The sequence below is a fragment of the Poecilia latipinna genome, unplaced genomic scaffold (assembly GCF_001443285.1).
Source record: "Poecilia latipinna isolate Pla-1442-1.1 unplaced genomic scaffold, P_latipinna-1.0 Scaffold1096, whole genome shotgun sequence".
NCBI lineage: Eukaryota > Metazoa > Chordata > Actinopteri > Cyprinodontiformes > Poeciliidae > Poecilia > Poecilia latipinna.
Window position 1 is genome coordinate 136,673 of NW_015113712.1, and position 10,603 is coordinate 147,275.

At 38.1% G+C, this 10,603-nt stretch overlaps 2 protein-coding genes across 4 annotated transcripts in view; one reads left to right on the forward strand and one right to left on the reverse strand.

Moving 5' to 3' along the window:
• LOC106959568 (uncharacterized) overlaps positions 1-6,504 on the forward strand; it is a 21,337-nt gene extending 14,833 nt beyond the window's left edge. Inside the window, exons 9-13 of one of the 3 annotated variants that reach the window (XM_015052223.1) lie at positions 311-411; positions 1,202-1,382; positions 1,493-1,640; positions 2,723-2,792; positions 6,432-6,504. In XM_015052223.1, the coding sequence (XP_014907709.1) occupies positions 311-411; positions 1,202-1,382; positions 1,493-1,640; positions 2,723-2,792; positions 6,432-6,481 (550 nt within the window). In that variant the 3' untranslated portion in view covers positions 6,482-6,504. Of the gene's footprint in view, positions 1-310; positions 412-1,201; positions 1,383-1,492; positions 1,641-2,722; positions 2,793-3,460; positions 3,512-6,431 lie in introns of those variants that run through there. The other 2 variants (XM_015052222.1, XM_015052224.1) reach the window with 2 other exon arrangements.
• LOC106959569 (CD9 antigen-like) lies at positions 3,517-10,380 on the reverse strand. The gene is made up of 8 exons (XM_015052226.1): positions 9,920-10,380; positions 8,803-8,923; positions 8,619-8,716; positions 7,119-7,193; positions 6,930-7,031; positions 6,511-6,606; positions 5,450-5,536; positions 3,517-5,262 (listed from the first exon to the last, which is right to left on the reverse strand). Exons 1-8 carry the CDS (start codon positions 10,019-10,021, stop codon positions 5,194-5,196), a joined length of 750 nt encoding a protein of 249 aa, XP_014907712.1. The 5' UTR covers positions 10,022-10,380; the 3' UTR covers positions 3,517-5,193.
• Positions 10,381-10,603: the final 223 nt, after the last annotated feature.

Sequence of the window (10,603 nt, forward strand, 5' to 3'; positions counted from 1 at the left end):
GATGTTATGCAGTTTTTTCACCCACACATTGCAACAGATGTTGCACTTCCTTGGTGCACTGGGTGGAATAATCACTTCCTGTGACCTTTTGAAACTATTTTCGTTGCTCTACTGCTCTGTGCAGCAGAGATCTAGGTAGTTTAGTGTTGCATTCAATTTATCCCAGTGGATTTTATTTTATTTTATTGTTCATGCTTGTGAAGGGAGATGAACAAAAAATCATCTGATTGTCACAGTGGAAATGATGCGTAATTTTGCATTGGCTCTGTGACCAGATGTTTCCTCCCTGGTTACCTTTGTCCTCCTACAGGCTGATGGTGGGATGCGGCGCCCCCTCTGGTCCAGGTGACATCAGGCCCTCCGCTGAGCCGCCGCCGTCTGCCGTCACCGTCGTTCTGAGGATAGCAACCGGTGACGCCTCTATTTCTCCATCAGACTCATGAAAAGTCCCATTACTGCTTATGCACATCTTGACGTTTTTGCTTTCATACAAATCATACAACCTTTTGCTGTTCTCACATTAGTAGGGTAGTATTTTAATACCTGTACTAGATTTCAGATTTTCATATTAACTTATTTTAATAAATTTATATTCCAAAAATCTATTTTACAAACCAATAATTTACCAAAACATTAATAGGCTACCTGATCATGGACTAAGTGAATAATGAAAGATGTCTACTATCCATATTCACATGGATTGTATTTAAATATGAATATATTTGTTACACAATACATATACACATTGACATGACAGTGTAAGCCTTTTAAAATTTGCCATATTAAGCTCACCAAAAATAAATCCCAGTTTCATACCAATAACTGAGAAACGGCTAGATTTAACTTTTTCTCTCTAGCATGTTAACAAACCTTGTAAATTATATTTACTCTTCATGTCTGAATTCCAAAAGGAAAACGTTTAATGCTGTACACAGCATTTCCAGTGTTTTTATATATACAGTATCTTTAAATGGTAAAGTACTTTATTTTGAATAAAATATTTTAGTTAGTTTGTGATATCCCACTTTGTTAATAAAACCAACAGCTTTGTTTTTGCAAACCAATATACCAGTAATTTTTTTTTTTTCCATTCGCACTTCCTCATATTTCTGAGCAATCTGACAGATGTATTATAACCAGAAACGAGTATGTAACACTCGATCCTTGTGCGTCTCTTAAACCGCTCCCCTCCATCTCACAGATGCGTCCTTCTCCAGCTTCCACCCCAAAGCTCGGCTGCCCATCAGCCTCCTGCAGGGTGACTCTGTCCATGTGGAGCTCAGCCTGCTGCAGCCGGCAGACCCCTCCCTGCTGCTCCTGCTTCACTCCTGCCTGGCTTACACTTTGACCCCGCATGTCTACTGGATGCTGTTTTATGACCGGTACGGTGTTCGCACACATCAGGAACGGGTTGTGGCCGCTTGTACTCATGTGATATCTTGCAGAACAATAAAAAACTTGGCTGGAACGTTAATCGTGTCTCTGTGTTCAGCTGTAGCAGCCAGAGTGTGTCGCAGCTGCTTCCTTCCCCTGACCCTCGGCACATCTGGAGGATTAAAGTTTCCAGCTTCCCCTCCCTGCCTCCAGCAGGCTACACCTACAGGGCTCCTGGGAGGCCAGCTGCATCGGAGGACCCAGAGGTAGGAACAGAACCGGCTCCTCTTCTTCTGGGCCTCATTCACACCAGAGTAAAACTTTGCTGCTAAGACAGAAACCAACCAGAAGGTCATGTCTGGTTTTAGTGTCGGGGTGGAGCTGCATTTCCATTAACCATAGAATTGTGCTTACTGGAAATGATTTCTAAAAAACTGGAGTTTTTCAGTAAAGTTTTAGGATGAGGTGGTTTTTCAGCTTAATTAAAATGGCTTTATTTTTCAATGAAACACTTTTTTTTTTGCATCACGAGTCACATGATAAACAGATTGGTGTTTGAAACAAACTTGCAACAAAAGGTATAAAAAAAAACTTATAGAAAACAGCTGGTAATGCTAATCATCCTAAATAAGATGTTTGATACAGAAAATAGTAACTTGTTGTTTTTAAAGATTACATTTTGCTACGTTGACTAAAGTTAATTTTGACCCTGAACAACAAAAACATTTAGATGAGCGGTAATAAATATATGCATTATAGATATAATTCCAGAAACTCTTACTTTTTTTTTTAATCTAGCTGCATCTGTACCAAATCCTGTAGGATTTTTGTTTGTAGGTTTTCAGTGATTCAGAGAAAAGCTCCCTGACTTTGGATCTATTGGAGAAAGTCACTGATTTTTATTTAATGAAAAATGACTCCGAAGATTGCTGCCCTTTGAACTTCTGCTTGTTTTGCAGAAATTTCAGTGAAAGTTGAGATGAGATCCGTCTAATTGGTGCATCTCTAGTAAGGTAAACCTCATGCACAAGCCTGCGTTGGGTGCAACCTGGTCACTGTTGCTATGGATGCAGGCTTGCATGCTCAGTCACATGTAGCGCTCTGTCCTGAAGACCCCATCACCTGGATCCTCTAATGCTGCTCATGGTGGAAACTGTTGGATAAGATCAGGCAACCTGCTGCTGACGATGCTGTGGTGACATTTTCCAAATCTGCTGTAATCAAGTCACAGTTAACTGTTCAGGTCAGGGAGAACAAAGTCTTATTCTGGTGTGAAGGTAGACCTTGGATTATGTTGCAGCACCATGAGAAGATGATCGTAATGTAAAACCTTTTCTCCCTCCATCAGGTTTACTTCCTGTGCCACACAGAACTGTGCTCAGCTGTCTATGGTGACTGTGGTGTGAGCTGCAACAACGGTAAGAGATAAAGTTATAGCTTTAGGTTTAATCTATGAAGATCCTTCAAGATTTGTCCTTACAAATATTTTAATGACTTTTTTCCAATCACTAAAAAAACCAACATGAAACACATCTTTCCCTGAAGATTACATTTCTACATATCAGTTTCTTTTTATTCCTGGTATTTTAACCAGCTGAAATTTGCTTGTGCATCATTTTAAAAACTTTTTCTTTTTTAAATATTAACTGCTGGTGTCGAGGACTGAAACAGAAATGACTATGTAATGTTTTGGTTTGCCTCACCAAAAAGAAAAATGGCTTGGAGTCCGGAAATTACGGTAGTTCCAACTTTGAGGTCCTTCATGTAGTCTGGTCCTTCAGTATGTCTCACAAGGTCAAAGGTCGCTGCACATTGTGACTTCTCCACCTGCAGAGCTCTTATTATTGGTCTGTTATTATTTTCTGGTCTGCATGCATCGTCATCCCAGTCGAAACTAAACCTTGCACCTTGTGTTTATTTGTTCTTCATACATGACAACTATGCGACTCTCTATACATTTTAAACCGCTGTTGCATTTGTTCCTTAAACACATCTTCTGAAAAAGCTCAGACATGAAAGTATTTTTATTTTTGCACCATTTTTACTTTTTATTTGTTTTCAGATTGGCTTTATTTTATCTCTGCAGGTCCCAACACTGATGTAACTGGATGAAATAAAGACACTTTTACACATTTGACTTATTTCTGTGTTTTATCAAAAAACCTGTACAAATTGTCTGTTTTGAAGGGGGGAATAAATTTAGCCGTTTGTAGTTTGTTTCCAACATTTGCATGTTAAAATACATTTTATTTTAAATGTGGCTTTCAGGTCCCACAAAGGTCATCTTACAGAAACTAAAAGCAACATAGTTAACATATAAAAGTTGGAGTAAAATGATATGTCGATCAAAGTAAAAATACTTTTAAACAGAAGAGTTCTCAGCCCCGATTTTAACAACGGCATGTCACAGTGATTTGTTTATTCCGCTACATTTGTTTGCACATTTATAGAACAGAAACTCTTTCTATTCACAAAGACTCGTTCATTTCCAGACTTTACCCTTGCAGCAAAACGACTCAGATCATGTTCTGAAATTGGCCAATTACTTCAAATTCAATTTAATTTCTGCCTGTTCTACCACAGTGTAGGGAGAACCTCAGGCTCTAATGCTGACATTTGATCCATTTTTGGTTCGTTTTTGGAGAGACGGCTCCAAGTTGACAGTTTTCTACAGCTCTCTGGATCTGTCCTCGCTTTAGTCACCCGGTTTGATGGTCTCAGCCGGAGACGAGAACGGGACCAAGCAAAAGTAGCCAACAAAATTACAGGTTTTAGATCACCTGATTTAGCAGAAACCTTTTTAAAGATTTCTACAAAAGGAAGACATTGCCCTATTCTCCAAATCTCCCACTTCATGGTGAATTTTAGCTTCTACCATCTGGGAAGAGATTCAGGCAGCCCAAATCAAGAATCAACAGATGGCAAAGATCTTATTAGCAAGGCTGTTATTCAGATTTCAAATGTAATCAGGCTTTTATTGATATTTGTACATAAACTTTTAACTGTTTAGCTGATGTTGATTTTCCTTTTCTCTCACCTTGCTGCAAGGAAACTTCCCTAAGTGGACAATAATGACATACTGATGTATGATGTATATCGAAAACTTTCAAAAGCACGACTCCAACTCGGCCTGAATCCTTTTGTTATAACTTTATGATGAACTTTATATTTTAAATAAACACAAAGAACTGAGAACTCTGGAGAGTGACTGGAACATTTCTGTATTTCTACATGTGGGAACCCTAAACTTCTCTGTTCTTGGGATATACTACTTCCACTGTTTTCTAAATGGATCTTTGCCAGACTTGGCTGGAAGACGTTGATCCTAGAGTAGGTTTTTAATCCACCCGTTTTATTTATGGCTAAATTTCTAAGCATTTCTTAGATGTCCCAAAAATCTGGTAGACTCAACAGGAAAACTGCACCGGCTCTCTACTCTCTATCCTTTTTTCAGCAGATCTTCTGTCGTCTTGGCGTTTCTCAATCAGAGGTTACTTTGTCTTTGGCCCTTATCACAACCGTTGCTGCCAACAATTCTCATCTTGGCATCATGATTCCTGTAGCACAAGCCTCAAGGCGGTGGTGGCCCTCTGGATGCATTTACACGTCCTGAAGCCACCTTCCCTGCAGCCTTGTGGTTCAGAAAACTGCAGACTTTCAGATGCAGCAAGAAACGGTGGAAGAAAGTTCATGTCAACTCTTTGGCCTGAAGGAAGCTTCTGTAATTGTGCAGTGAGATGGAAACCTATCGGAGATGAAAACTACTAGCTGTCTGCAGCTCAGACACCAGAGGGGTGACACGAAGAGAGTCTGAATAATTTACTGAGGAGCTTCAGAGTCCCGCTGAATCTTTGAACTGTACAGGGCGGCGCAGACGACTTGTGTGATCTGTGAAAGAAACGAGGGTTAAAACAGCCCGCTGAGGTCGGTGGAACATTTCGTCTGCTTGCGAAGCAAACTGAATTACTGGAACATAAGTTTCGCACTTGTTTTGCATGAGTCAAACGGTCGACTATTCATGGCTGTATCTGAGGTGAAATGTTTTTCCCTAAATAAATGAGCAGAATTTGCCTACCAAAAGAGCTCCGGTTCCAACGAAGACGGCAGTCACCTGCGGTGCGCATTGGTCAATGAAGCTTTCAATGTTCTGTTGGCATGTCTGCTGAAAAGGAGAAGATGTAACGCTTAACGTTTTTGATTTAGGAGTTTCCAGGATTAGGTGCTCGGAGGTATCCCTGCTGCTGTGTGGGTCTTCCTCAGGCTTTTCCCCACTTCGGAAATTAGATTATGGAAAATATTTTCCACATACACAGGTGTGGGAAAAAAAAAGTTTCTCTAATAAACATGAAATCTTTTAAAGAGACTATTCAGAGTTGAGAAAAAATTTGCATTCCTACAAATTTCATCTGCTTTGGAAAATGAGATGATTTTTATCCCTCTGTACTTTACAGAAATGATTTATTTAAGCCTCGTTGGGTCCTTTAACAGCATCTTCAAGATCACGACTTGTGCATATCACGTATCTAAGGAAAACGCATCTACAGTTGGAGGCTTGTTTTAATGCGACTCCTCTTATGATTTCTACATTTAGAATTAAGTTTGTAATTTGGCTAAAAATCTAAAAGTATAGAAAATGCGTTTTAGAAATGACTAAAGATTTAGGGTGTGTAGTGGTAGACCTGTCATAATGACTCAATGGCATAAATTAAAACAAGCTCAATTTCCATTTGTGTGGTTTTATCCTGGTCTTCTACTAAACTTTTAGTTTCAAAAATTTTCAATTTCTGCTTATGTTGGATATTTAAATGGTCTCCTAGTTCCAGTGTTAAATGTTCATTGGAATTTAAAGTTCATTGAACTTTGAGAATGTCTTCTTGCATTATTACACTTTTACCATCACCTGAAAATGGTCTCAAAAGACAATGTTACCATTTACCACAGTGACGTCTGTGACAATTTATCGTCCAGCTAAATTTATTTTCATTTTTACCTAGTAGGTATTTTTATTTTCTGTGGAAAACGGAAGTAGAAACCAGTTGTGGTTTTCTTTGCTTTAGTCTCTGGATCACTTGCCCTCATGATGAAAGTCTGTCTGGACCAAGCATGACGGATTATTTTGATGAAACACCAACTTACTGGCGGATTGAGATGCTTCGTGTTATCATCCGCCTTCGGGCAAGTCTTCTTAACCATCTCGGTTAGTTGGACTCCGTCCAAGCCGCAGCACTGGAGCTGTAGAGGGGAGATGGAGGAAAATGTTAAGAGATCAAAATGTATTCAACTCTGTCAATAAATTTTAACTATTGGTTCATTTGTTCGCTGTATTTAACCTTTCACAAGTAAGTCCCGAATTATAAAGGAACACATTCCTTAAATCTGATAGTTTCTCTTCTCCCCTCTACAGTTTATATGTTTATTCTTTGAGTTCTTGAACCCAAAGGTTGTGGTCACTAAGTGACAAATGCAACCAGTTTAGATCTACTGAAATTATTAAAAGGAAAATGCTAAATAAATGAGGCTGTTTTGGTTTTTCTACCGATGCAGTGAGTGCTTACCAAACCATGGACGTATTTGAGAGTAGCAGCCACCGTTTCATCTTTATTCTTCCCGTAGAGTTTATATATGTCGCTGTACAACTCTCCAAACTTTTTTCCAACCTTATCGATTAAATTCAATGATTAGAATAAGAAGCATCAAATCTTTACCAACATCTGAAGACGTTTGCGGTTTCTTTTCCTGCTTACCGTGTCCTTGCTGGTGTAAGCGAGCGCTCCTACTGCGATTGCAGCCACAGCCAGGAGGAAGAGGAAGACACAGTACTGAAGAGAAATGAAAGGATAAAATGGACGATTTGTTCATCAGAAAGCCTTGTGTTGTATTGACATGAAATCTGAGTACTTATTAGTTTCTGTGGAGGAGTGAGGGCCTCCACCATGACATTAGACTGAGCAGAAGACAAACCATCCACTCTTTTGGTCTGAGGCTGTTATGAAAATGTGTTGATTTGATGGACTGATGGCTCTACAGCCAACCTGTTCTTTCAGGAGCCCATTTCTGAGGTCAGACACTGATGTTGGACGAGAAGGCCTGCCTCCCAGCATCCATTCAACTTCATTGTGCATTTCAGTGGATACTGTTGGAGGCTTATTTTAGTTATAGTAGTAATTTTATTTTCTTGCTTTGGCTTTAGGTGGAGAATTATGTATACATCAATCAGGTAATGAATACTCAACAGGAGATTGCCATTTTCAAAAAATATATTCAATTGTTGAAAAACTGTTTTGTTTTCGCCCTACTTTTGCTGTCGCCGTTTAGCATAAGTAGCGCCCTGCACATTATGTAGTGCCGTAATTTGTCGACAGTTGACGTAAACCTTTTAGTTTTAGAAACGCACTAATGTGAAAACTAAAAAAGTTTTAGTTTTCACCCATTAGTTTTTATTCACTTAACAAAAATGTTTTTACAATTTCAGTTTTCATTAGTTTTTAGTCAATTACAACAGCCTCGGTCAGAGCCTCTGAATTCAGTGGCTCTGATGAGCAACGAGATACTGTAAGCAACATTCATCACTATGAATGAACAACTTGTTTTTTGTTTTCCTCTACTTTGCATGTTGGTACAACCAAACACAAATCGCTTCCCGCCTGAAAGATATGATTACATTTGTTTTGGAACAATCTTGTCCTGAAAACGTAAACACAACTGGAACCTATTATTTAAAGTGACAAGGCAACAGCTTTCGTAAGTTGTGGATTAGAGTTCCAAATTTAGTTTCCAAGACGAATTTAACACCACAGAATTAATGCAAATTGATTTTTGCATTAATTCTTTGATTCCTTGGTAGATAAACTAAAGGGTATTTATTTCTTTGTTACTCCCCGAGCTTTCCCCTGAAGGTCACATCAGGAACTGAGTATTACAGGTTATGCTTGATTTTAAATTTCAAATACAGACATTAACAGAACATTTGACAGGGTTATAGACATCTTTTAATGCTAATTATACTTCAGTCTCATTTCCTTTGGGGTTTCTCTTAAAGTGGTTAGAGTTCATGTCTTAGTTTAATTGCTAAATAAGGTAAATCTTAATTTCACTAGGAAATTGTGATTAATTACTTAACTCCCAAGCGAAGTAGATATTTTTAAAATGTAAACCTCCTTTTGTAGCATAAAATAAGCTTGCTTCCTGACTCTGTAAGAGTTTACCCTTCAGACCGAATATTTTATAAAAATAAGAAATCTCACCACTAGGAGAGCAATTTTATTGTAATTGCAGGCGGAATGCTCTCCAAAAATCCCCAAAGCCACCATTACAGAGCCAAGGATTACCAGGATGTAGACGACTGGTGAGGTAGAAAACAGAAAATGATGTTAGTCCGATGCAAATGTACAAAGAGGCTTTATGGTTACGACTCATTTATTTACTGACCTATGTGAAAGATATCGGAGTCGATGCTTTTTTTGTCGTCGTCATTTACATTGAACATGTCTCTGGAGTTACCTTGGAAATTCAGCCACAGGCCAAACACTAGAGACGCAAACCCCAAAACCTACAAGAGAAAGAAGACGTCGTTGAAATCCCTGAATTTTACTTCCTCCGTTAGTTCAGGTGCATTTTAAGATATTAGACTATCAACAGATCATTGACATTTTGTCAGTAACGCAACATGTAGTTATAGCTCAGGGAAGCGCAAAACTGTTTCCAAAATGATTTAATTTTAAATGCAGAATGGTGCTACGCAGTCAAGACGGCTGACACAGATTACTAAGAAAGATTGATCTCACAGTTGTACAACCAAGCATATTAATGGGAAGTTAAGTGTAATAAAAACTATGGCTTTAAAAAAGATGTAAATTAGCCCTGTGTAGCCTGCTGACCCAGACTCACCATTTCAGGCTCAGGAAACCTTTGTGTGTGTGTTTCGATTCAATGTCTTGAATAATGTTGTTGAATTACCTGTAAGCCACAGGCATCAAAATGACAAGAAAAAAAGGCTTGAAACATTTCACTCTGTGTGCTGAATCGCGATAACACAGGAATGAACAGGGAGATGAATTTAGCCGGGAATTAAAACACTGTGGATGGCTTGGGCAGAAATACACATATGAATTTATACATATGCGTTTATGTACATATTATGTTTATACAAGCCAAACGTCGTCATACGCTCTTTTCAGACATGGTAACCAAACTTGTGGTGTTTTTGAGTATGTATATCTGGTAATAGGATATTGCATTTATGCTTAGAAAATATTAAAGTTTTACTTTTATTCTGTTTTGCTGGTGAAATGTCTGAAATAAAAATGTATCGTATAATGTATAAACTCCACATTTTTAAACAAGTTACAAAATACTGACATTTTAATATATTAAATTAGTTTAGCCTGTATTTAAATATCTCACTCTTTGATAAATCTGAACTCTACTTTAAAAAAATCAAATTAATAAATACACCTTTTGATTGGTTTTCCATCTTATTCTATGTAATTCAAACTGTGATGTTTCACACGTTTAAGTCTTATTTGTTTATATAAGCCAGACTTACCGTAAAGATGATATTGAAAACGATGAGGATGTATTTGCAGAAGACCCCGCATCTATCCAGAAGGACGTCAATTTGAAAGCTGTTTTCTGTCGATGACTTCATTGCTGTGAGACTCAACGGGCAAATAATTAAAAAAAAATAAAACTAAACATGCAGTTACTAGTTAAGCTGCTGGCCTCATCCTCCTGAAACGTGACGGCTGTAAATGTTTTAGCTGTAAGTGAAATATTTAATGTAGAGCCGCTTATTCAGCTGTTCGGAGCGACAAATTGAGCTTTCTAATAACAGTTGGCTCATTTTTACCCAAACATATGGAGGCTCCGCCCCTCGGCTCCAAACCGGACCTCTGATTGGCCAGGTGGTGTAGCTCGCGCAAGCAGGAGGCTTCAGACAAGAAGTGATTGGGCGCGCAGGAGCATCAAGCCGTCACGCTCTTAACAGGGTATTCGAATGTTTTTTATGGAGTGAAATTTGTTTCATAATTATACAATAAAAAACATAATCTCAAGCAAACATTTGTGATTTTAATAATTAAAGTTTTTTAAACAAAACTTTACAACTCAAAACGTTTTGACCACAATTAAATTTTTTTTAATTAAGTTTTTTTGTTTGAGCCAATACATTTGTTACAATTCCAAAAGTTTTGACCACATTTTTTCTTAGAGATTAGTTTTTTATTATTGA